Here is a 26399-nt window from a genome sequence, read left to right on the forward strand (position 1 = left end):
TTAAGTCAGTTGATCTAGGATTTCCCCTTGTTGCTTTTGTAGATTTATAATCCTAGGGAACTAAGTATGACAACTGTGTTCTGGGCTTGCAGCCATGAGAAAACTTGTCTCCTTTGCTTAAAAAAAGAAAAACCAAACCAACCCCGCTTTACTGGCCTTGTTTAATCAAAGTGTTGACGGTGACTCTAGTCAGTCTGCATTGGGCCACCACAGACAGGGCTCCTCTGTGTGTTCCGGCCTTTAACAGCCTGCATTGCTTTTCCCGCCTTCTGCAGTATGCTTTGAGACCGTGAACATGGACTTTTCTCGGCTCCACATGTACACTCCTCCCCAGTGTGTGCCCGAGAACACTGGCTACACGTATGCACTCAGGTGAGCTGCTCGCATGCGTGTTACGTTGTCTTGCCTGGGCTGTTCTTGAATGCCTTTGGGTTAATGGGGGCTTTATGGTACTTGCACCCAACTACTCTGTGTTGAAAGTGAAAATATCTATGAACTTTATGTTATGCTCTGGTTTTACAAAACTGCTAAACTGACTTGGAAATTATGAGGTTGTTTTGAAAACCGAAAGTTTCTGATGACTCAGTGATTAGTCATTGCAAATGAATGACTGTTTTCGCCTCCACCCAGGTGGCTGTGGTCTCAAGAACACATCTGTGTGGTTATGGTGGGGTTTTGTGATTTATATTAATGGCTGAGTATTTTAAAATTAACAGAACTAACCTGGAAAGTGACTTGGCTTTGAGAGGAGCCATCATAAATAGAATTTTGATGAAGCCCACGGTTTCAAGACGACAACTTCTGTCAAATGCACTGAGTTTTCTGTTTTTATTTGTATCCGATTTGATGCTGAACCTTGAAGTTTGAGTCTTAGAAGCTGTTGACTTGCTCTTTGCCTTTCTAGTTTACCAAGTATTGATAGAAAGGGTGATTGAGACGAAACTTAAGTGTTATAAAATTATGGGCTACTGCCAAAGAGAAAACATTCCTGGATTGGTGAAGATTTGATTGGCAGATAGAAAAACCTTTGCATCCTGGCAAGATGTTTGAAGCACACAAGGAAAATGCTAGTGTCAGTTTTATCAATGGCTTATCTTCTAAAGGGTAAAAATGTAATTGAAACTTAAAGAAAATTGGAAGATATTTTAAGAAAACTGCTTCTTAACAGCATTAGTCAAATCTCATATTTAATGATTGAGTTTTTAGTCACAATTTTAGATCATGTCACACTTTCTGTAGTAACACACTTTGTTTTTGTGAAAAGTCCTGTAGTATTTTAGAACAAAATGAGTGGGCCAACTCAAGTAAAATTCCTCCTTATTCTGTATTGTGGAGCATAAAAAATAATAGTTCCTGGTAATTTATTTTTAGCTTTTATAACCCATTTTATTTTGTTTTTATATTTATTATAACCCATTTTAAATACAGTTTTTAAAAGTTGCCTATGTCTGGGTCTCTACAGAGAACCCAACCCTCGTCCAGTGAGGCGTGCAGCTGGATCGGAAGTGGATGAGAACTGAAGTGGGAAAGGCGGGCGGACTGAGCTGTGCTGGGAGGTGGGCCTGTGTTTGAGGGCGGTGGGGGGGGGGCGGGGAGGGCAGCGAAGGGTTTCAGCCGGGAGGGGTGGGTGGAACCAGGGGTATGCAGATATGGAGAGTGGGGCGGTGCTGGTCAGAGACCCGGCAGGAGTTCCGGTGAGACTCCGTGGGGGCCCTGACCACTCGCTGCAGCGCTGGGCAGGGCGTGGGGAGGGAGGGGTTCGGGAGGGAATGCTGGGGGCCTTGTGCTTGACTGGAGGAAGGGGGATGAAGGAGGAGGCAAGCGTGACAGTCACGGCTTGGCGTGGGCACAGGAGCAGGACCACCAGTCAGCAAGAGGGGGTGTGAGACCCAGGCTGAGGAGCCATGTGGGCGGCAGTTCTGGTCTGGCCATCAGTAGGCCATGATGGCAGCCCGAGGGTGTCCTGGGCGCCGAGGGCCCACAGAGGCCCAGGAAGCGGTGGTGGGCGGGCGCCGCAGCACGAGGAGCAGAACTCCTGCGGAGGGTCCCCGCCACCCGACACCCAGTCTGGAGGGGGCACGCTCAGCTGTGGACCAGCCTCACGTGGCAGTGCTGAGGCGGCTCTGTCCTTACCTGCCCTTCCCTCTCCTGCCAGTGTGTCTCTGTGTCCCCACCCTTCAGTGAAGCCTCTGTTTACCGTCCAGCTCCAGCGGCAACTCATGGTCCCTGGAGGCTGGGTTTCCCTGCAGCCTTTCCCCGCAGCCCCTGGCCACCTGGCCTGGCCCGAAATTGTCCTCCTCATATCCTTGTCCTTCCAGACCCTCCCCTTCCGCCTGCTAAACTCCCAACTCTGACCGTCTGTCTCATTGCCACCTGGGTGGCCCCTGGCTGACCAGCCCATGTCCAGCACGGCTGGCCTGCAGCCTCAGCACTTCCGGTAAACACGTGAAGGACCCTGCAGCGTCCTGGTCGTGCCATTTCTCTACGATGCTTTTCTGTTATGGAAAATGCCAAGCAGTGTGAAAGTTTGGAGAATAGTTTCAGCAGTTACCAGTACTTGGTCTCCCCTCCCCAGTGGGTTGTTTTGAAGCAAATCTCTAAAAGATAATGATATTTTTAAAACAACTAGTCAGAATACCAGGTGTTGAGAACCCAAGGTAGAAGGAGGGGAGAGGAGAGAGTCTGGGGCAGGTGACTGTCACACATGTTGCTAGACAGTCGGGACCTGCTGGGCCCTGGGTGCATCTGTCTATAGGAACCTGTTACAGATGATGGTTGGGATCCCAGCCTAGGGCAGGAGGGCAGAGGTGCTGGTGGAGCGCTCACAGAGTCGTGGGGTGGGCGCCCCTCAGGTGCAGACAGAGGCGCTTGTCAACATTCAGGTCTGAACTCAGCACAGAACTGTTGGTCCCCGCCTCCCTCCCTCCCCCACTCCCTCCCTCCCTCCCCCACTCCCTCCCTCCCTCCCTCCCTCTATCCCCCCCCCCCCCCCCCCCCCCGTGAACACCCACTGCAGCTTCTGTTTAGCTGAGCACTGTCCAGCTCAAAGTGAAAGTACCCATGTTCCTACCTCCTCTCAGCTCCAGAGGTAACTATTGTTACCGGTTTGGAGGTGTTTTCTGAGCTCTTACACATCTGTGTTGGTAATATGTGCTTTTATTTATTATTGAATATTTAATTTATTTATTTGTTTTTGGCATTGCTGCACAGCTTGCTGGATCTTAGTTCCCCGACCATGGGTTGAACCCTGTGCTTTTGTGTTATATATATTTTTAAAAACATGAATAGGATGATAATAGAGTATTTCTTTTTTCATTTAACAGTATATCTTGGAGGTCTTTCTGTGACAGTATATATAGATCTTTTATGTTTTCTAACGGCCTCACTGCATTACATAAGGTACATGTATCCTAGTTTATTTCATCATCCCCTTATTAATGGACATTTCCCAGTCGTTTGCTCTTTTCTTTTTTCTGGCCATGCTGCGCGGCTTGCGGGATCTCAGTTCCCCAACGAGGGATTGAACCCGGGTCATGGCAGTGAAAGTACGGAATCCTAACCACTGGGCCACCGGGGAACTCCCTCATTTGCTCTTACAAACAGCCGCTATACTGGCTTCTTCCCAGGGCCCTCTCTAATCAAAGTAACAGGTATTTGGAACACCCTTACTGCCGGCAGGGCCATTGTGTTAGAGGTCCTGTGTTGGAAAGCCAGGACCATGTCCAGACTGGCAGCGTTGTCACGTCCCCTGAGTTGCAGCCTCTGGCCTCTGGGGCGTGTGGGGATGGGAGACAGAGGTCTGGGTGCCGTCGTCAGCTTCTTGCCTTCTGCACGTTTGCGTATTTGTCTAGGTTGCTCCTCGAGACACACACCTGGTCTGGGGCCTGACAGAGGCCGGTGGACTTGAACTGCACTGTCCTTTCTTGATGTTCAAGTTCATAAATGGCCGTCCTCTAAACCCAGGACTTAGGTTAAGAGTAAGATGGTGGAGGGGTGCTGGTCCATTCTTGGTAGATTCTGACTTGAAATAACAATTTTCTTAAACGAGAATTGTAATTATGTAAAATACTAAAAATAATCTTGGAAGAAAAGTAAGCATATTTTATACTAAAATTAGGTAGAGTTTAGTATCCTTGCTGCCCAGTGTGGGTTAGGGCAGCCTCTGTCTTCCCCACTCCAGCCTCTCAAGTTGAGGAGGACCTTTTCCTGAAGTTATGTGTGACGCCTCAAATGGATATGACAACTTGAAGCAATTTGTAATAACTTTCTGAGGGTTTGATTTAACAGTTTCTAGTGTCATATCTGATAAGTTTATGATGAATTTGATTCTGAAAATATTTTTATAATATAAAATAAAACGCGGAAATGTTCTTAAGCCCATTTACTTTAACTCAGATACCCCTGGTTACCATGGATTTCCAGACCCTTAGCCCAGTGGTCTGCTGTCCTGAGCGGGGTCTGTTCTCCCACTGCCTACTGGACGTGCCCCCAGCGTCTCCACCTCCTCCTGCGGATAAACTACCTGAGGGGTTTGGAGCTCCCTTCTCTGCCACAGCAGGGCCTGCCCAGGGCCTCCAGGGTGCAGGCCATCCTCTAGCGCGCATGTGCACGAAGGCCCTTTGGTTGAAGCCAGGACCGAGGTTCTCTTGCAGCCCCACCTTCTGTGCCTTGGGCTGCAGTTCTTCACTTGGTCTGCTTTGCTCCCTGTGGCAGCCATGGCCTCTCCCTCCCTCTCTCACCTTCCTCCTTCCTGTCCGGTTGTGAGCTCACCTCCTGGAGGTGTGGAGTCCTCACTGTGTGGTGGCCCCGGCTGCTGGACTGTCTGTAGGATCCCCGCCCCCAAGGAGGCACAGAACAGGTTCTCAACTCACGTTTCTGGATTTGGAAAACTTGCTGACAGCACAGAAGGATCTGTGTTTGGTTTAAGATAATAATGTGGAAGGGTAGTGGAGTGGCTTTTCTGTGTACTAGTTTGTCTCTGGGTTTATGATGAATTAAATGCAAAGTGCGCTGGTGGCTCAGTCACTGGCTTTTCCTTTTCTCCTTACATTGATTCATTCAGTGACCTACTGGGATCTCGGATTAAATGTCACGTAGTGGTCACTGTCTCGTTAACTGCTTTATCAGGCAGTGTCTACTAGTAAACGGTTATGATTTTCTAACAACGTTGATCTCATTCCTAGGTGGGGAGTCTCGTGAATTTAGCACATCCTCACGCGCTCCCCAGGGCCGGGTGTAGCCTTGAACACCAGGCAGCTGGGGGATTCATTTCACATGTGCTGTGATCAGAGCAAATGTAGGGGCATCAGTTGTTGAGCAAGTTGGGTGCCAGCTTGCTTTTGCTCTGTCGGAAAGGCTTCACATAGTCATGGCTGTTTTTCTCGTTTAAAAAAATTTTATTTATTTATTTAATTTGGCTGCGCCAGGTCTTAGTTGTGGCATGCGGGATCTTTGTTGCAGCATGCAGACTCTTAGTTGTGGCATGTGCTGTTTTTAAAAATTCACACTAGGTTGCACGTTCTGTTATTCGTTTGTTTTAAAAGTGGTGTGGTAAGCGATGTTCATCTATGATGAGGTTTTTTCCTTCTAGTTCAAGTTATTCTTCTGATGCTCTGGATTTCGAGACTGAGCACAAATTGGATCCTGTATTTGATTCTCCAAGAATGTCCCGCCGCAGTTTGCGCCTGGTCACCACAGCCCGTGCCGCTGAGGATGGCCCCGCTGGGGACAGAGCGGCCAGGTGAGCGAAAACAGTTAAAACCAAACACATGAGGTTTCGGTGTGTAAAACTTCACTCTCTCGAATTTACAGATATGTGTGTACACACACAACTGCACACATGGTCGTAGCTTTACTGTGAATGAGGCTGAAACCAGGGCTGGGGTGTGCGGGTTGTTTGGCGCTGGTGTAAAGAGGGACGCGGGCACCCATCCCGTTCGGGGCAAGTGTTCCCAGCTCATCTGCGTAGCAGACCCCGCCAGCAGTTAAGGGAGGAGCCCTGCCCATCATCATGTGCCCTGCAGGTGTCTGTGTTGTTAGTGCTTTAAGTCTGTATATGAAACCCGTGTGAACTGACAGATGCAGGCATGAAGTTCAGATGTTTACCTGTATTTATGATTGTCCTATTCACTAGATTTCTGAACTCTCCACGTGCCCATCACTTAAGGGGCAAAAGTGTGCAGGATCTTTGTGCCATTTAGAGAGAAAGAATAAAAGTAACAGCTTTCCTTTAACATCACTCATGTAAGAGTGACGAGTTTCCTGCCTGAGTGGTCCACTCTTGGAAGTGGGACGGTGGCTGTTGAGAGGTGATGGGATACTGGCCTGACAGCAAGGCTGGGCGCTGGTGTCTGTGGCGTCACCTCCCCATCTGTGGTTCACACTCACACACTGCACGCCCAGCAGCCACCTGGGGTTCATTTGCAGTGAGGTTCTTGGATATCCTGGTTTGGGGTGTTCATGCAGGTACTGCTATGGGAACCACGGCTGTAACAGGCTGGTTCTCTGTCCCTGAGCAACGCTGGAACCAGGTTTCCCGGTGCACCTGCTCATGGGGGCCTTCCTGTCTCTGCTCCCTGCCTTTTGCTCACTTCTCGCTCCCTCAGTGGGGAGGGTCTTCAAGGGCTTTGTCTCCATCCTTGTGGTAGATCCAGTACAGGAAGGATTTTGGCGACAGCCTCTCCTCGCTGTACTTGATGCAGTTCCGCCTTTACTAGTGACTGAGAAACAGTGCGGAATGTGCCTGTGGATGCAGTTACTTGTTTTAAATGGTGGGGGGGACACTAAATCTATAAATCATATAATTTCAAAATATAGGTCATTTTTATTCTTAGGTTATTTTTAGTATGAACCACTTTTGGGTCATGAGGCCCCAAATAATCTGAGAACTACTTTGTGTGTACAATTTTAGGAGGAGTTCTTGAGCCCAGCTTAACAATTCCTGTTTTAGATTAACAGGTGTCTCATTACAGCAGAAAGGGCATAAGAACACGTGGCCTTAACAGTAGTATATTCATTCTCAGGCAGAGATTTTGTGTTGGTCAAATGTAATCATTTGTATATACTAGAAAAAGTCTGTAGACTTGTTCCTTTCTCCTTCCTTTTTAGACTAGCAGAGCAGCGCAGCAGTGCACACAAGCTGGCATTTAGTATCAACCACACCTCGAGGAAGGTCCTGTCCTTGGCTGTCAGCCAGAGCGGCTCCAGTGCCATGCGGGCTGCGGCTTGTCTGCGGCCTCCTGTGCTGGACGAGTCTCTGATCCGCGAGCAGACCAAAGTGGACCACTTCTGGGGTGAGTCATCTCCAGTGATTTCTCTGGTTCTTCTGGGAAGAAGGGGTGTCATGGCCAGGTTGTTCCTTTTCCCCTTACTGGGGGGAAGGAGCCCCAGGAAGTTTGGAGGCCTTCCTCTGGACTGAGATCGGAAACACAGGGAAACTGCTTCCAGCTGCTGATCGTGTGTCGCGATGTGGAAGATGGAGTGGAGTGGTCAGGGCAGTCTGATTAACTCTGTGTGTCTAAATGCATGACTTTTGTGGGATGTTTAAGCAAAGTCATTGGTAAACTCACCAGCATGATTTCAAGTTCCAGACAGCAATTTTTGTCTCACTGGAAAGCATCTAGTGTAGATGAATTGACCCTAGGAAACGATGCGGCTTGTGACCTGTATTGACTAAGGCAGCAGCGTGACCCCAGTCCTCCCTGTGGAGGACTCGATGGCCACAGGGGCCATGGCTTTGAGGGGCCGCAGAGCTGCTTGTGTCCCCTTGATGTTCCGGTTGGCCCTTCTGAGAAGAATCAAAGATTAGATTAGTTCCAGAAACCTTATGTGCTGAGTTGGGAAGCTCTGGAGTTCGTATTCTGTTTTGCTCACTAGCAAAGTAGCTCCCGGGCAGCAGAGGAGGTGAGTGTGCTGGTGCTGAGGTTCCTGCCTGTTCTGCTGTGCACAGCATGGGTGTGTGTGTGTAGACAGTGTGAGAGTGCGTGAGAACAGAGCGTGTGGGAAGGTATTTTCTCCAGAGCTGTGCTTTCACCTGGAATTGAAAGCATCTGCATATACCTGGAGAATTTCTGTTAGTTCTAGGCGTTGTAGGAAGTCAATCTTGACCAGTGCCATGATGCTGATTTATTAACCATTGTAACCTTTACCTTTGAGTTTGTGTATTTTGTTCTGTTTTAATAATTTGAGCTCAACAGCAAAAATATGTGTGTTTTTTAGGTCTTGACGATGACGGAGAGCTTAAAGGTAATTTCGTCCTTTTCTTCCCCACATTTTTCAAGATGGAGGTTTTAGTTAGGTGTTTGCAGATTGTAATAAGCAGGTTCCATCTCCTTTTTGCAAACTTCAGGTGGGAATAAAGCTGCCATTCAGGGAAACGGTGATGTGGCCCCAGGGGCCGTAGAAGCAGCAGGGAGCAACGGCTACACCTGCAGCGACTGCAGCCTCCTTTCTGAGCGCAAAGGCGCGCTCACCGCGTACTCCGCTGCCCGTGGCCCGGCCTCAAGGATTTACTCGAGGGATAGGAGTCAGAAACGTAAGTCTTGCTCTTTTAAAAGTTAGAAAAAGAGTTCACGTCCAAACATTAGATATTTCCTTTCCTTCTCATCAACCTTGTCTTATAGGCCTCAGTGTCTGCACTGTTTCTACTGTAGACTCGAACTCAAAGTTATCCTTTAAAAGTTTAAGAGACGCACCAAAAATTAGCTTTGTTCCTCCTCTCTCAACTTACATTTGATGTGGTTGGTCTTTTTGTACCTGGGAGTGTTTGGAATTCCATAAATTTGAACTTGGAGTAAGCAGGAGAAACCTCGTCCTGAACTGGACCTGTGGGCTGTGCAGTCACCTGCAGACGCTCCTTCTTTTCCTAGGAGCGCAGACTCCAGGCGCCCAGGGAGTCAGGGTGGGAGGCGGTGATGCTTGAGGCAGGGACGTGTTGTCTCTGGTCTCTGTTGTGGGTGAGAGTCCGTGACCACAGGGGCAGCTTACCGGGAGTGTGCAGCTTCTGGGGGGCACATGGCACACCAGCCTTGTTTGGGAGGGCGGCAGGCATGGTGGAAGGTCTCGCGGGGCAACCTTGCCCCTGCTGACCGGCAGAGGAGGCCCTTGGGACCCCGGTGCGCCTGCTTGACCACAGAGGGCCCGGGCCTGCCCATGTTCCCAGCTCTGATCAACACCTGGGCCAGACTGAGTCGGCCTCGCTGCTGGGCCCCTGGGGAGAGCACAGCTACAGAGGCCCTTCCGGGGGCCACCATGTGACTGTTGTGCCCCTCCAGGCTCGGGGCTCCGCAGCTGCTGTGATCACTGTTCGCCTTAAGGGAACACATAGGGAGGCTGGGAGCCCTCGACTTGAAACGTGTCGCCTTGTTTCCAAGCCCTTGGTACCTTGTCTGTTTAATCTGAGCACTGGAGTGCTTGGCAGAGCCAGAGGACATGCTCGGGCAGGTGGACAGGGTCTGGACAGAACAGTGCAGGAGGGCGGGGCGCTGTCTGTCTACTCCCTGTGTTCCTGGCTGTGCCCTGCGCACGAGGGTGCCCAGTTCATACTTCTCAAATGGTGATTTTGACATGATGAAGGATGGTACCTGGACTGACAGTTATTTCTATTTCGGCGTCTCATCCTTGTTTCTAGACCTTTGGGTTTTGGCTGCTGTAGTGTTACCGACCTCCTTAGCGTTAATAGAGCAGTGTGGGAATACAGTGAGGGGAAGGGGGTGGCAGAATCAATGTGAGGGTTTCCTCTGTAACAGTTTCTGGATCGTGTGGGTGCTGTAGAGACCAGCATCGCTGAGCGCTCACTCTGCCTCCTGCGCTCTGTACCCATGACTTCACTGACCCTCATAGCAGCCCCGCTGGACACTTGTCACCCTCATTGTACAGACGGGTAAACTGAGGTTCAGCCAGCTTCACACACTTGCTGGTAAGTGATGGAGCTTGGACCTGGCCCCAGGCATCTCGCCTGCAGGGCGCCCTCCCCGAGACGCTGTGTCCTCTGAGTGCTCTCCCAGGGCCGGGACTCCGCACCTGGCATGCCGTGTATCGGGTTTTGAGGCTGCATTTTGAAGTGTGCCGTTGCTGAGTTGAGCATAACACCTTTCTCAGGGTAAAAGCACGTTCCACAAACGGTACCTGGTGGAGTCGTGGTGCTCACAGGTCGCCGCCTGTCTGTGGCAGTGTTTGCTGCTCTTCCCCAGCTACGTCTGCGTCACCAACAATACAGCCACTTGTTCTGACAGCATGGAGGATGGTGGGCCTGAGCCCAGCTGTGTGGTTGCTGTGTCTTCAGAGGGAAGGTCAGCCGTGGTAGCTTTGGTGGCAGCTTCTGGAAACTCATCCCACTTCCTGCTTAAATCGGTCTTGAGTATTTTGGTGGAGTAAACAAGTTACTATACTGTTATTTGCTTTGAGCTTCTATTCTTATCATGCCCCTTGCTCTTTTAGATTATAGCAGTGGTTTGTAGAGCCAATGCTAATTTGTTACCTTTGAAAAAATTAGTTTCTAATTATTTGAGTAAAACATTTATCAAAGAACTTTTGAAAACCACAGAGGTGTGCAAGGAAGAAAATTAAAATCACCCATAACCTACACCCAGAGGCTTTTCACTCTTATTGCGTGGTTGAGGTCACACCGCATGAATTTGTTACATGGGCGTATTTACTCAAAATATGGGTAACTCTTCACAATCATAAGTTAACCCCCACCCTACATTTCCTTTCTTTTTATTCTTTTTCTTATATTCTCATTGTGAAATCTTTAAACCTTTAAATTTATCTATTTATTTAATAGATGAATTAAGTTGCCCCTTGTCCCTCCCAAGTCCCTGTCTGGTTTCCCTTCTGGAGGGAGCTGCAGCTAATCCTGTTCATTGTGGGTTCTCCTGCCTTTTTAATGAGGTGAAAATCATATAACATGAAATTAACCGACTATTTTAAAGTATACAATCCACTGGTATTTCACAGTGTTGTGTAACCACCACCTGAATTTTGCTTTCATGTTCCTACAGAAACATGGAGTGTGTTTTTGTCTTTACTTCAAATACATGGTTTTGCAATTTTTTTCATTTTGAATGGTAATTGCGATGAACTTCATTCTTTTGGATGCCTGTCTAATATTGCATTTACGGTTGTATCGAAATTTGTTTAGTCAGTGTCTAGGTGGACATTCAGGCTTTCTTGTTTGTACACTTTTAAAAGCAGTGTTTTCTGTGGGTGTATTTGTGTATGTGCACAAATCTTCGGGGTAGGCAGGCCAAAAGTAGCATAGGTGCATTAAACATCATTCATCCCGCCTGAGCCACGTAGTTTCTGATTCTGAAACCTTTTGAGGTTCAGGTTGAGTGTGTTGTTGACAAAACGTGATTTCCTGGGCCACGTCAGAAAGGCTTTAAAAGCCTTCCATGTGTTTTCCCTGGGACATTGAACAGCGCTCACCAAAGCAAGGTGCTGATAGGATGCGTGCAGATGGACAGATTCAGTACTGCTGTGAGGGTTGGCACCTGTGTGAGAAACCCGGGAGACCCGGCTCTCACCTGTGTGAGAAACCCGGGAGACCCGGCTCTGCCAAAAGGCGCTCCTACGTGGGCCAGCGCGCCTCGGGCCTCCCTGGCCCCTGGGCTAACCGCACAGAAGGACCCAGGGAATTGGAATCTGAAAACACACACTTCTGTGTTTTTTCTCTTGCCTAAGACAATGCTTGCGTCCCCCAGTAGAAGGTGTAAACTAACTTAGAAAAGATAGGTCTGAATGAATGAATGCGTGAATGAAAAGTCATTCCTTTGAAACTTTGTCAGTTGTCTTGGTTGCTTTGAGCAGAATTTTGCTAATTGAATCAGCCTTAGTCTTTAGAGAAGTAAGGACTGAAAAGTCTGCTGCTTCTGGGAGAGGGACCAGCCAACTTGGCTGACTTCGGGGTCGGACAGCTGTGAGTGCTGAGCGGCTAAGGCTGAAGTGGGCGGCGTGACACGCTGTGGCTTGGCCTCTGAGCTGAGCAGCTGAAATACTACTGACCGGCTTTGTGGAGGAGCAGCTCTGATGGAGCCCTTCCTCCTGAAGAAACCGCGATTAGCGACTAAATATATTTTAAAAAGTGTTCCACCCAGCAGCTTCTAAATAAATACTTATCACTGCTGAGAAAAGTAGATTGTTTACAATTTCAGTTTAAATAGATTCTTCCAGTTGACTTCCCAGAAGACTGACCAGGATTGCCCTCTCCCTATGGCCACGTGAGGGTCCCCATTCCACGTACTCTTGCTAAATAAGTGTTTATATTTTTGTTCTTTTAAAATGTTGCCGATTTGATGAATGAAAAATGGATTTTGGTGTCGCTGATTGTCAGTGAGACAGATCCTGCATTATCTCTTCATGAATTTTTCTGTTTTTGTCCGACCTCTGTATAAAGTTCACACTGCGGTGTAAAACAAAGAAGAGTGTGAGTGGGGTAACACAGAGTTGGCCCTGACACTCGGGGGCTCCTGGCCCCAGGTTTACATTTGTTTTGGTTCAGGGCTCCAATTCACAGATAGCCTACTCCTTTATTCAGGCTATCTGCGGGGGGAAAGCTCTGATTTTATTTCTTCTGAAATCACTCCAACTCAGACCTCTTCAGTCCCCACTGGCCTCACGCATGTACCCTAAACTCAGGGAGCTGAGCCGGGGGTGAGTGGACGGGCTGGGTATTTGTGCATTTGGGTACGTTGGCGAGCAGACCTGTCTGCAGGCCGTCCCATGGAGTCACTGTGCAGGAACAAGCCTCATACTTCAGCTGCAACTCAGTGAAGAAACTTTTTTTTTAAACGTCTTTATTGGAGTATAATTGCTTTACAACGTTGTGTTAGTTCCTGCCGTATAACAAAGTGAATCAATTATATGTATACATATATCCCTATATCCCCTCCCTCTTGCATCTCCCTCCCTCCCACCCTCCCTATCCCACCCCTCTAGGTGGTCACAGAGCACCGAGCTGATCTCCCTGTGCCGTGCGGCTGCTTCCCACTAGCTATCTGTTTTACATTTGGTAGTGTATATATGTCCATGCCACTCTCTCACTTCGTCCCAGCTTACCCTTCCCCCTCCCCGTGTCCTCAAGTCCATTCTCTATGTCTGCATCTTTATTCCTGTCCTGTCCTGCCCCTAGGTTCACGAGAACCTTTTTTTTTAGATTCCATATATGTGTTAGGATATGGTATTCGTTTTTCTCTTTCTGACTTACTTTACTCTGTATGACAGGCTCTAGGTTCATCCACCTCACTACAAATAACTCAGTTTCTAGAAACTCTTTTTTAAGAATAAAAACTTCTAGCCACTGTGATTTGCAGACTGTCACCCTGCACATTGTAGGTTATAGAGGTTGCACTGTCCTGGTGCTCCAGGTGCTGAGGAAAAGGAGCCTCAGGTGGCCATGTCGGGTGTCTCTGTGTACCCTGCGGCACGTGCTGTAGCGGATGTCCTTGAAGGGGCTGCTTCTCGCTGACAGGCCTTCTCGAGGCTGGGAACACAGTGGGATGGCTGGGCCGGAGGTCAGGGAAGAGAAGTTGTTTGCCAATTTCTAAAGATGGTAGCGTGTGCGTAAACAGCATTGGGGTGAAGTGACCTCAGATTGGATGTTTTATGGAAGATGGCCTGTGGGAGAGATGTGGTGCTGCTGGCGTTCCAGGATGGGGCTGGTTTGCAACTCGGCCCGAGCGTGTGTCTCTGGTGTCCATTTAAAAAAGTGGGTTCCAGGGAATTCCCTGGCCATCCAGTGGTTAAGACTCCGCGCTTTCACCGCCCGAGCTTATTAGGTTGGGGAACTAAGACCCTGCAAGCCGCAAGGCACAACCGAAAAAAAAGTGGGTTCCACTTTGCCCAAAGTGAGTAATCAGGCTCTGACATAGGGAGCGCGTGCTGCGAGAGGAGTAACTGTGTTCACGGTTTCTCACTAGGCCGCGCCGCTCGCTGCAGGGATAGCGTCTTGTCGCTGATCACGCGCACCTTGGCGTCCTTTCCTTCGTTCTTAGTTCAGCTCTTCCAAGTGGCTTTAATGAAGCTCAATTATGAATCAGAAAATTACAAATTGAAAAGTTATGAATCAAAAGATCGCGAATCAAAAAGCTGTGAGTCAAAAAGCCATGAATCAAAAGGTATTTAAATACTTTCTTCCTCCTTTTTCCACCAAATAGAGCTTTCAAGGTGGAGAAAACACTTTTCCCCGCGTGGCGCTTCGCTCACGCCCTCTCCTCGCGTCGTTTGCGGCCTCGCTCTCTCGCAGCCTTGCTGTGCATCTCTCTGACCTGTTCTCTGTGCAGTTCTGGATGTTTCCTGGAAGTTGATCAGGGTTTAAACGTTAAATAAAAAGTTAACACACTCATCTTTTTATTCTTACGACCATCTTTAAAGCAAAAAATTTATCTGACTGGCATTTAGAATGATGCTTCAAAAATGTTTGAAGCGGGCCCATCCCGTGTGGTGGTCGGGGCATGCCCAGGGTTGGCGGGACTTGACGGCGTTTCCTGAGCGAGGCAGTTACCTCGCCCCCGGCCTGCACCCCCAGCACCACCCCGACCCGGCCACTCTGCAGAGCCCCTGTCCCGGGCTCAGGCCCCTCTCGCCTGTGTTGCAGCTCATTCCAGTCACTGTGGGAGGATGAATGTGAGAGAGCCCCTCGGCGAGGACGGCCACCTCCGTGCAAACGGGGCGTCGCTGTGTAAGTATGGCTCGGCCGCACCTGTGCCATCCTTTTAGGCCGTCCTGGGGCCCCACTGGTTAGGACGGGGCCGGGGCTCTCGCTGCCCCCTTCACACCAGGAGCCTACAGCCACCAGGGGGCACTGGCTGGGATTTTGGTTTTTCATAATTGAGTTTCCTAGTTTTTTCAAACTGCCGTTGCTGCGCACCGTTGAGATTGACAGGGTTTGCGTGTTCATCTGTCCAATTAACTGCTTGTCCCACCCCACAGGCGATGACTGTAAGGGGAGGAAGCACCTGGAAACACACACCGCCACCCGCTCGCAGCCCTCGTGGCCAGGAGGGCTGGCAGGGACCGTGGGGCTCGCCTTGTCCCATGCAGGTTGTCTCTCGCGCTTTTGTGTTTTGTTTCTGTCGTGTTTTCGCAAATGCTCCTTGTTCATCGTTTCTTTGTGCTTGGAATTCAGGTGTTCAGTAAAAACAGGAATATAATAACTGTCTTAAAATATGGAGAATATGGCTCTTGAAAAACTTCTTTGTAAGTGTATTTAGTATAAATTAAGCGTATGGAAAGTTACGTATTTCAGGTGAAATGAACGGTTTAGAAGAAGCTGTGTCCTGCATGGGGTACAGTCGGCCCGCGCCCGGGAAACGGGCCGCGTCCTGAGCCTGTGCAGCCGGGGTGCTATGGAGAAATCCAGTTTGTACCTGTCAGTGTCTTGCCGAAGGGTGCCTTTTTTTAAAAGCTGAACTTCAAAATTTGTTGTCTCTTAACTGTTAATTAATAAACATAAAGCAATAGATTTTTTAAAAAACCGTTTCTTTGCACGTCAGCCGTGTTGGAATTGCTTAATGTTTTTAGGAGTCAACACGCAAATGCTGGTGTGGGTGTATTACTTCCAGCGGTCACTCTTTAAAAATGAAAGGAATTGATTTCACGAGCAGTTTTCTGCTTTATATAATGTGTGACGTTCGGTATAAAGTTAATTGAGTTTTATTTTGTCATCCAGTGGGACTACCGGTTATAATTCCAAAATAGTTTTTCGCTGGGCCGTAGGAAGATTTTCATCTTGCTGTTTGCGTAGCTCTTGTCTCACCCAGAGCATGTTAACTGCTGGTGTCCATGGAATCTTACTTGCTTTAAACGATTGTGCTGTCTTTCCAATACCCATTCTGCCAGCAGCAGCTGTGCACACGTGCAGGGTAGCTGCCAGCCAGGCCCCGCGGGTTTATAGGAAGCATTTTACATCCTACGTGTCGATAGGCAGAAGCGAGTGAAAACTGTTCAGACACAGAGCAGGGTTTCCATAAGTTAGTTTCAGCATCTTGCTTGGACTTCAAGTAGTCGATCGTTTTTCTTGAGGAGAGACTCTTGACTGTCTGATGCGAGAGGATTTTGGTACAGTGCCACAAGGTGGGTCTCTTGCCGCGTCGGGACTGTGGGGCTGGTGTTTGAAGGTGCCCCTCCCGCTCACATCTCCTCCGGCACAGGTCACTTCTCGGTGCAGGCGCTGCGCGAGGTCGGAGCCACGGGAGGGTTTGTGTCCAGGACAGTGTCAGCGGTGCTGTGGTTGGCGGTGGCCTGTCCAGGTGGTTATTTTGGCTTTCCATGTTAGCGTTCGCTCCTAGGCTGTTGGCAGTTAAGCACCTGCAGTAAACTGTTCACCTAACCAAGTCAACATTGCATTTTTGGTTTACGTGCTTTGATCCTTGCTGTAACGTGTTCCATCCTTTATTACTTAGAAATGCTAACGTACTGTGCTCTTGGCTGCATGGCATTCATTGTTTCTCCAGTGTATTGGGTGTTGTAAGTACTGTACTTGAGGACGCATGGGTTTGGTGTTTACTCTTTTGTATCTTGTCTTGTGTATGACTTACTGCTTTGTGGCTTATTTACGTTCCTGTGTTTGAGTTATGGATATTCCTGCTGTGATGACTAAGCATTGTCCTGATATACTTCATCCCTAACTTCCTTCATCTTAATATACTTTCAAAGCATCTGTTAGTATATTTCCTTATGCTGCTAGCTTGGCCTTCACAAAACCAGTCCATTAGGAGTTTGGTTTTCCTCCGAACGTTTCCTTAGAATGTTTGGTGTTTTCTCTTTTAGGGAAGGCAGCATCTGAAGTATTCTGGTGGCTTGGGGTTGGATGGTACCAGTTTGTTACTTTGGTTTCTTGGCTGAATGTGTTTCTTCTTACAAGGTAAGGAAACTGATACCATGTCAGCTTGGTGTTTTAAAGAACTGATTTTGTGCTAATTTCATGGAATCATTTGATTTAATCATTTTATATTTTGCAAAGTGCTTTCATATTCTTAATTTTTCAAACCACTCCTGTTAGAAAGGAAAAGCAGGTGTCATCCTTGAAGAAAACTGGATGCACAGCGTTTAAGTGACGTGTCCAGGATTACACAGCTGGGAGGGTGAGCTCGGGACTGTAGGCCTGGACCCTCTGGTGCACTTGCCCCAGGACCAGGTTGCCTCAGTGGGTCGATGACCAAGGTCCTTAAGTGCCCTCCTGTGCACCCAGCCCGGCGTGTTGGCAGTTAACTGACCTGCTGGGTTGTTCACATGGGCCTGGGAGACAGCACCGTGTGGCCAGGTTTTCCTTCAGGCAGCCACTTACCTTGTAGATAAAACTAACTGCGTTTCTCAGCCTGTGACTTCCACTTTAAATTAGGGAGGGGGTATTTTGTATAAAATTATCTAGAGAGGTCATACAGAATGGTGAGCCCTGCCTTTTACTTTTTCCAAGTTAAATGTTTTGATTTTTTTTTTTTTTTTTTTTTTTTTTGCGGTACGCGGACCTCTCACCGCCGTGGCCTCTCCCGTTGTGGAGCACAGGCTCCCGACTCGCAGGCTCAGCGGCTGTGGCTCACGGGCCCAGCCGCTCCACGGCATGTGGGATCCTCTCAGACTGGGGCACGAACCCGTGTCCCCTGCATCGGCAGGCGGACTCCCAACCACTGTGCCACCAGGGAAGCCCTAATGTTTTTCTTTTCATTCCTTAGGTGCCTTCGAAATATTTGCAAGTTTTTAATCTTGCTCATTCCAGTATTACTTTTACTAGGTAAGTAAACTTACTAAGATGTTTAAGATGTAAGATGACTAATATGTACACATGCATACATATGTAAATCAGTGAAAGAATTGAACATTTAAGTACACCTTTTGAAAAGCACTGTATGTACATGTGTATACAGTTGCTTTTTCTCTCCTTCAAGGTGCAAGTATTTCATTATGGGGCCAGGGTGATGTCCTTTCACTCCTGCCTGTGTTAAACTGGATGCACAGCCACAGAGCACAGAGGGTGGATGACCCCAGGACCATGCTCACACCCGACACTTCGCACCCGAACCAGCCTCTGCAGGTAATCAGTTAGGATGTGCTCTTTCCTGGCGTTGCCAATCTGTGTTCTCCAGCGTAAGTTTCCATATTACTTGTAAACTACAAGGTAGTTCAGTTGGGCACTCTGTTTTAGAAAATATTTTAAAACGTCAAATAAGCATGTCTTACAGCTCCTTAAATGTTCCGAAACAATTCAAGTAATGCATACAGGCGCACCTCAGAGATACTGCGTGTTCAGCTCCAGTATCATACGAATTTTTTGGCTTCCTGGTGCATATAAAAGTTATCTTTACAGTGTACTATAGTCTGTTAAGTGTGCAATCGCATTATGTCTAAAAAAATAGTGTACAGACCTTTATTGACAATACTTTATTGCTAAAAAATGCTAACCATCATCTGAGCCTTTAATGAGCTGTAATCTTTTTGCTGGTGGAGGGTTTGAAATATTTTGAGAATTACCGAAGTGTGACACGGAGACACAAAGCGAGCAGATGCTGTTGGGGAGATGCGAGGACAGACTCACTGGACGCAGGGACCCCACAGACCTTCATTTGTGAACAATGCAGTATCTGCGAAGTGCAGTAGAGCGAGGTGTGCCTGTATTTCAAGCAGTCTCATTATTTAGTTCATTTTCATTAAAAAAAAAAAAGAAAGTTTTCATTACTTTGGAAAATATAGAAAGCATAAAGAAGAAAATAAAAACCACCCATAGTCTGCCACGTAAAGGAAATCACTAATGATGAACATTTTCATGTCTTTTCTTTGGGGGGGGTGTGTGTGTATTGTAGTTGACGTTTTCCTGTAATGCTCTGTTTTGTTGTTTCGACTTATCCTGTACTGTACTGTCCTTTGCCAGGTTGACCTTCTCATTTGTGTCACCTTTGGAACCTCTTACTGTTTCAGGTTGGCGATGAGGTTTTCCACTGGCATCGGATGAGTGAAGTGGAAAGGCAGGTGGCTGCATTGTCGGGACAGTGTCACAGCCATGACAAGAAGCTTGGAGAGTTGTCAACCTTGCTCCAGAAACTGCAGGCGCGGGTGGACCGGGCAGATGGCAGCAATGAGGGGATGTGGCCCCCGGTGAGGAGCGTGGTGGGGGCAGCGTCTCAAGGGGGCTGGCACTGGTGGGCTGTCGGGCTCCCAGGTGATGCCACCTTGGAGTTCTCGGGTGTTGTGTTTTCCTTTTGGGGACAAGGAGTAGGAGGGCCCTGCAGTGAGAGGTGGCCGCACGGATGGCAGGTGGGTTCCTGGCCTGCAGTGGCGGGGAGCTGCGGTAGGTGCCCCCGGAGGAGATGCCACGTCTGAGGCCAGGGTAGGGGGTGGGATGCACCCTGGGAGCAGGCAGGGTTGGGGGAGGGGGTGGAGGTGCGTGGGTGACGCCCAAGAGTGAGGTCAGGCTGCGGCGGGACAGACGGGTGTCCCTAGCCTGTGTTTTAATTGGTGAATGGATTGAACACAATTCGATGAAATTTTTCTGGCACTGAACGGAAAAGCTCAAATTTGTGATTTAAAATATCTCAAGATCATGAAATAGTTAAGTAGCTACTATTCCTTATGAAACCGTAGGCCTGTATATACGTGTCTCACTTATTTTGTTCTCAAGGAAAGGCTTGTCAGTCCATTTTCCTCAAAACTGATGTTTATTTTCTTAAGTTCCACAATGATTTAATTTAGGTATTTTGGATTGAAATCTTTAAAATAGGCATTGCCCCTTGTCTCCACAAGTGCTTTTCCCTGATCCTGTTTGCTCAGCAAAGAGCCCACTACCCACCCAACTGTTCGCACTCCGACTGGAGGGGACCCTCCACCCCTGATCATGCATGTCTTGTTGGCCTGTGGACCCCTCAGGGCTCCCCGTGGCCCCACCGTGCTCTCGAGCAGCCTGGCTCTGCCTGGCTTCGCCGGAGCCTGCCTCGACTTGTCTCGGGGTGGGTGCCCCTTGCCGGCTGTTTCCTGACTGGACTCAGGAAACTGAGCTCTCCTGTCCCGGCATCAGCTTGCGCCCCTGTTTGTAGCTGCCGCTGGCTTAATCCACTGTGTTCCACCTGTTGGGGGCAGAATGTGTGAATCTTCTCGATTCCAGTCGGGTCCCTGTAACGTGCTGACAGGCACTGGTTCCCAAAGTTACTAGGCGTGTTCCACCTTCTCTGCGTGGCCCCCGGGTGCCTGCTTGGGGTTCTCACATCCAAAGGCCACCTGGCGTCCTGCGTTGATTCCTCACTAGTTGCTTATTTTTGGCTTCTCAGCCGTAGAACTGAGATGATTTCAGTGAGATCCAGTTGACACCGTTATGAGTGTTCTATTCCTTATTTTAAAATGAGATTCGAGATGTGATGAGGTGAGTGCAGATTTAGCTCATCCTCCCCACGCTGTCCTCCACCACCTACCCCTATTCAGGTATGATTGTGACGGTGACCCTGCAAGATTGAAGCTTGGTTCTGCGGCTGCCACACACTGGTGGTCAGCGCGCTGACTACCTGTTATCCTTCCCTGAGCGGCTGGCACAGGTGTATCCCACGTGTGTCTCCAGGAGAGTGGGCCACCTGCTGCATGTGGCTGTGCGAGTTTAAAGTAACTAACACTTAGGGACTTCCCTGGCGGTCTGGTGGTTAGGGCTCGGTGCTCTCACTGCCGTGGCCCGGGTTCCACCGCTGGCCCGGGAACTGAGATCCCACAAGCCACGAGGCGCCCCCACCGCCACACACACAAATTAACACTAAGTAACATTTAGCTTCTCTTTCAGTTGCCCCAGCCGAACATCAGGTGCTCCGGGGCACATGTGGCCGCCATGCTGGGCAGAGGCTGTCCCGCTGTGCCCAGGCCAGCGGGCTGTACAGTAGGAGACCCGGCCTGGCCGTGAGGACGTGTAGCCGAGTCCAGCGGCTGACCCTCCCGCATCCCAGTGCCCTGGGGTCATCCTCCCAGCTGCCCTTCATCCCTTAGCTTTGCTTCACCTGATTGGTCATCTTACGTTTTTATAAGTCATTGTGGTTAATTTTGGAAGAAGGTGGCGTGTAAAATCAGTGGATGAAACTCCTGTAATAAGAGTGTATAATGACTTCCTGTTTTTCTTTCTGACTGGATTTTAGTGGTTTAGAATGTGCAGGCGTTCTTTGCTGCTGGTGGTGTCTCCTGTGTGGATGTCCTTTGATTATATAACTGGCAGAGATTTTTCTAGACCTTCCCAGGGAGTGTATCTGATAAGCTTACTCCAGATTTACCTTCTAAGAACTGCTGAAGAGATGGGTGGGGATGTGCTGGACAAAGGCTGTTTTCAAAGTTACTTACATTGAGAAAAAAATCTTATTTTCTCTCTGCCGCTGTGCTGATCACCTGTGTCCCTAAGCCGGGGGTGGGGGGGGGGAAACGTGCCTGTCGGCCACCTGATCTGAGCTTTCTTCCCCTGATCAGCACTGTTCTGAGGGCTCTAGCACCGGTTCTGATGACCACTGAGATGTCACACACTTTATACGAATAGGAAAGATCAGGAAGGAGTGAGTGGGCCCTTGGTGGTTGTGGTGTAAGTCTGGGTACAGCGGGTGCCTGGGGAGTGTGTGTTGAATGAATGGTAATTGCTCTGCTGTCCATGCAGGTGTTCTTGATAATTACCAGTCTTCTTAAATACTCTCCTGTGACTAGAAAAGCTGTTTGTGCCTTTTATCTTAGGGCAGGTTTCAGAGGCGGAGATGAGGACGTCACTGAGGTCACCCCCGTGGGATGCTGTGCCCAGCTGTGACCACAGTCTCTGGCTGTTGTGCTGTGTAGAAACAGCGTGGCCTGACTGGCCAGGTTTGGGCTCATTTGTTGCTTAACTTTGTCTACCATTTGTTCATTCATTATCCCTTTCAAGACCGACTGTGTGACTCTCCGCCAAGAACATGAATTGCGCATCTCCAGCCTGGAAGATATTCTTGGAAAACTGACAGAAAGATCTGAGGTATTCATGCTCTTGACCTTTCACTTGCAGCCCCAGCACCGTGATTTCCTTGAGAAGCGTCAGCTGCAGTTACTGTGCTCACAGCCCCCAGCCTTTAAAGTGCTTCTTTTAGGGTGTTTGCTGCCATCCTTTATAAAATGAAAGGGAAATATTTCTTTTTTTTTAATTTAAAAAAAATTTTCTATTTATTTATTTTTATTTTTGGCTGCGTTGGGTCTTCATTGCTGCGTGCGGGCTTTCTGTAGCTGCGGTGAGCAGGGGCCACTCTTTGTTGTGGTGCGCGGGCTTCGCACTGTGGTGGCTTCTCTTGCTGTGGAGCACGGGGTCTAGGCGTGCGGGCTCAGTAGTTGTGGCACGCGGGCTTCAGTAGTTGTGGCTCGTGGGCTCTAGAGCACAGGCTCAGCAGTTGTGGCGCACGGGCTTAGTTGCTCCGTGGCATGTGGGATCTTCCTGGACCAGGGCTCGAACCCATGTGCCCTGCATTGGCAGGCGGATTCTTAACCGCTGCGCCACCAGGGAAGCCCCATTGTGTTGCTTTAATGTTTTGTAAGTGTGTTCAGCTCACTGGCCCCCAGGTGGGGGCGGTTCTCCTCGCTGTCACCCAGCCTCCACAGGGTGACGGTGTCTGTGGGCAAGGGAGTGAAGGTTCACCCTGGACCTTCTGACCGGGGATTTTCTGGTCAGAAAGCCTAGTCTTGTCAGGTGTCGGGCAGGCGGAGGGAGGAGACGGCACCTGCGTGGACAAGGACTGGGGGCGCCGAGTGGGTGGCCTGGACCCCCTGATGGGCCTCAGGGGAGACGCACAGCCCTCGGGAGCTCAGGACTGGCCGCTGCGTTGCTGACAGTGTCAGAGGGGAGCAGTTCAGTCCATCCGTTGATGAGATGTTTCCAGGGTGCCTGAGGAGGAAGCGCACCTCTGTGCGGGAGCTGGCGTTGGTCCTGTCCGTGTTGCCCGCCTCTGTCGAGTTACGGCCTCCGTGGCCGCTGGGCCTTGGCTCGCGTGGGGCGGTGGGCGCCCGCGCCTGTGAGGAGGCCGTGTTAATAAGTCGTGCCTTCGTGTGTGAGTCTGCCGTCCTCCTCCTTGTCCTGCCACGCTGAAAGCACTTACCAGAGGTGGTGGCGGCAGCAGTGGCGGCGTCTGGCTTCCTGGCCTGCGTCCTGGTTACAGGAGCTGCTTAGTTTGAAAATCCATCAAGCTGCTTTTTTGTATGACCTGTGCACCTCTCTAAGTATACGTTGTGTGTCGTCTTTTAAAAGTCTGCTTTGAAAAGTAAACATCCCTTACCTGCCTGCCAGCAGGCAGGTCTGGGCTTTAAATTAAGGGGGAAAAAAATCCTAGATAAATATGTGTATTTCTATTCTGTTTATAAAGTCAAGTATATGATTTTATGGAAAGTTGGTATGTAACTTGTGTATTTAAACGGATTGTTTCTCCTACATTTTAGGCCATCCAGAAGGAATTAGAACAGACTGCACTACGAACAGTCAGGTAGGATAATTCCAGATAAATTCCTCTCCTGTCTTCTGTGCTCCTCTCTGTCACGTAGGGCTGTGCCGTCCTTAGCAAGGGGCACTGTTTGCACCTGGGATGACTGGGCTGTGTTGGTGGTAACAGTCCCAACTGTTGTCTTTCTGGGAGACCCTTAAGGGCACCTGAGGATGGAGGAGGGGTCGGGGAGCTTGTTACCATCCACCTCCATGCAGCACCAAAGACAGCGGGGTCCCCGGCTTTGCTCTGGGGAGAATCCCTGCCCGGATGTGCCGGGTGGGTCCTCAGGGCGCGAGGAATGGGCCGTGAGTTCATGGCACAGCGTGGAGTGGGCTTCCTGCCTGGACCTCTGCTGGCTCTGCGGGCATCACAGTTCAACCCTGGTCCCCCGCTCGGCAGCCCCTCGAGGGGGCCAGACATGCGCCTTCTGAGCTGCAAGGCTCTCACCAAGGCTGGGCCTCCTCTGAGCCCTTTCTTTGTTGCTAAACAGCCCTGGTCCCTCAGCAGTTTCAGGGGGGTGGCGTTTGGTCCCTCGTAGCCTGGTTGCTTTTCTTCCGCACATTTGTCAGCTTCCCTGAAGTCCCCTGGCAGCATGGAGCTTCTTCCTGTCTCAGAGCCGCTCACCGTTTTCACACCCTTGGTTTTGTCACCTGGGTTCTCTCCACCCCATTATCTGCATAGGACACTGTTACCCTTTTGTTACTCCAGCCACTCCACTCACCGGCTCAACACTCAACTCGGGAGAGAGCAGATGATGAGCTTTAACCTCTCGTCTTCCCGCTCTCGCTCCTGTGTGTTTCTCTGGGTCCTGTCGTGTGATTTGAGACCTCACCCACCCTCCTCTCGGGATGGGTATGAGTGTTAGCACACTTTTAACTTTCCTTTAGAGCCTTTACGTATCAAAACACCTTTTGACTGAAGTCATGTGGCTCCCGCAGTGTTTACCCCAGAGTGCACTCTTCTGAGCTGTTGGTGTGTCAACAACTATAACTACCTATAAACAGCTATAAATGTAATATCGTAATATTTCATAATGTACAATACCTACGTCAGAATAGAATTGTTAATGTTGTAGTTCATCTCAGGACAGGGCCGAAAGCAAGCCCGTCGCACGAGGTGAACTGTGCCGAAGCGCAGCAGTAGAGGGCTACCGCGCGCTCAGGCAGAACAGCGCCGTCTGTCCTGCTGTGGTAGCTTTTATTAGAGCATTATCTAGGTTTACACTTTAAGACTTGTTTTCTTAACATTTCAGAAGTGCCAAAGCAGCAGCCTATGTTTTGATTAATTATACAAGCAATAATTGGCTTTCGTGAGCACCTGCCGTGCTTCGTCCTTGAGCGCAAAAGCAGCACAGGGTTCCCACCATTATTCTGATTATACTGACGCAGCACAAGGACATCTCCTTGCGTTCCCACCACTGATTATACTGAGGACATCTCATGGATCAGTGCCCAAAGCACTCAATGCTTCTTTGCAGGCCCCCGGTTTGCCGGGGGGGCTCAAAGCAATCGGGACTGTTTGCAGTTCTGGCTTATGCGCCAGCCCCAGTTTGCTGAGCGGGGGGGGGCTCATGGGTCACGTCTCCTTTCCGTGTCCTCAGTTATTCCACTACAGTTAAAACCCTGAAGCCATATGTTTTTAGTTTTCTCTTCCAGTAGCATGAAAAATTCATATTTAATTTTATAGTGATTATCAGTAAACACTGTCACATCTCTGAAGTCTTTTTCAGAATTTTAAGGCGATAGGTACAGGTTTAAATATTAAATAGTATATGAGAGCCCCCACCAGCACCCAGAGAAGCATAACCGCTGCCCATGGCAGGTTTGGCCCCCGCCCGGGCAGGTGTGCGTGTCTGTGTGCGTGCGGACCTTGAGGTGGGAACAGTCTCCGGGGCCTTGGCTTGAAACTTGTGTGCTGCTGAGGGACAGGGTGGTGTGTTCACAGCTGACCTGCCCGGGGAACACGGGCATTTCTCCTGCACGTGCTGTTGGCAGGACTGACCTATCCTGTCGTCACCCCCCGCTGCAGCAGAGCCGACGAGGAGCCGCGCCTCCTTGCTGTGGCCCGGCGTCTGGAGCAGGAGCTGGGGCGTCTGAAAGCGGGCTTGTCCGGGCGGCAGCGGTTGGGAGCCAGCCGGGAGGAGGTGGACGCAGCATCCGGAAGAGTAGGTGTCCTCAGCTTTACGTTTTGTTTTATCATGGAAGATAAAAACACTCGAGTTGATATCTTTATTAAGTTAATTTCAACTTCCTTTAAAAATTTTGTTTTACTATATTTGAAGTTTTTAACCATCTTGAATAGAATAATTAAAAATTCAGCTCCCCTCGAATTCCCGCCTCTCCAGTGACACGAGATGTCTTTCCTTCCTTTACGCACGCATGGCCAAGGGCTCACCTTTATTGGGGGCAGGGCCGGTTGTGTATCTTCTCACCAAAGTAGAGTCACGCTGTGGTTTCGTATCACATCCTCATGTCACGGACATTGCTTCAGGCCTCTATCCACGTGCAGAAGAAGAAATCTAGACATTTATAGTTACGTGAAAATGGAAACACGGACATTGGAGTGGCACAGGTCATCCTCAGTCAAAGGCGGACGGGTGTTGGGGAGGAGGTCTCGCAGGCCCAGGGTGACAGCTTGCGGTGCAGGGAGCTACTGAGGCCGACGAGGCAGCGCAGCAGAGATGTGGCCCAGTCCGGCAGGCAACCCGTCTCCCTGAATGGGTTTGCAGGTCACGTGAATGACCGCTCCTCAGTCCTCAGGATGGCGAGGTGGTGACAGACTCCTCCGGGGCTGGCTCGGGACACAGGTGTCCTCATGGCTGGGGGACTGTGAATGCCTGCAGCCTTTTTGGGGGAAGATCTTGAGATGGTCACGGGTCACAGAGACACACAGTCTTTGAGACGAGCAGCCACTCTCCTGGGACTCTGGGTGCAGAGGTGAAAGCGCCAGTGCAGGGGCCACGGACGA

The 26399-nt window shown here is 49.6% G+C and overlaps 1 protein-coding gene across 1 annotated transcript in view; it reads left to right on the forward strand.

Moving 5' to 3' along the window:
• Window positions 1–295: 295 nt before the first annotated feature.
• SUN1 (Sad1 and UNC84 domain containing 1) overlaps window positions 296–26399 on the forward strand; it is a 35262-nt gene continuing 9158 nt past the window's right edge. Inside the window, exons 1-13 of the mRNA XM_065891880.1 lie at window positions 296–372; window positions 7108–7292; window positions 8218–8244; window positions 8348–8533; window positions 14929–15039; window positions 16149–16247; window positions 16768–16861; window positions 17670–17732; window positions 17890–18028; window positions 18910–19095; window positions 21857–21943; window positions 23389–23432; window positions 25461–25575. Of these exons, the coding sequence (XP_065747952.1) occupies window positions 296–372; window positions 7108–7292; window positions 8218–8244; window positions 8348–8533; window positions 14929–15039; window positions 16149–16247; window positions 16768–16861; window positions 17670–17732; window positions 17890–18028; window positions 18910–19095; window positions 21857–21943; window positions 23389–23432; window positions 25461–25575 (1413 nt within the window). The remainder of the gene's footprint in view (window positions 373–7107; window positions 7293–8217; window positions 8245–8347; window positions 8534–14928; window positions 15040–16148; window positions 16248–16767; window positions 16862–17669; window positions 17733–17889; window positions 18029–18909; window positions 19096–21856; window positions 21944–23388; window positions 23433–25460; window positions 25576–26399) is intronic.

The sequence above is a fragment of the Phocoena phocoena genome, chromosome 15 (genome assembly GCF_963924675.1).
Source record: "Phocoena phocoena chromosome 15, mPhoPho1.1, whole genome shotgun sequence".
NCBI classification, from domain to species: domain Eukaryota; kingdom Metazoa; phylum Chordata; class Mammalia; order Artiodactyla; family Phocoenidae; genus Phocoena; species Phocoena phocoena.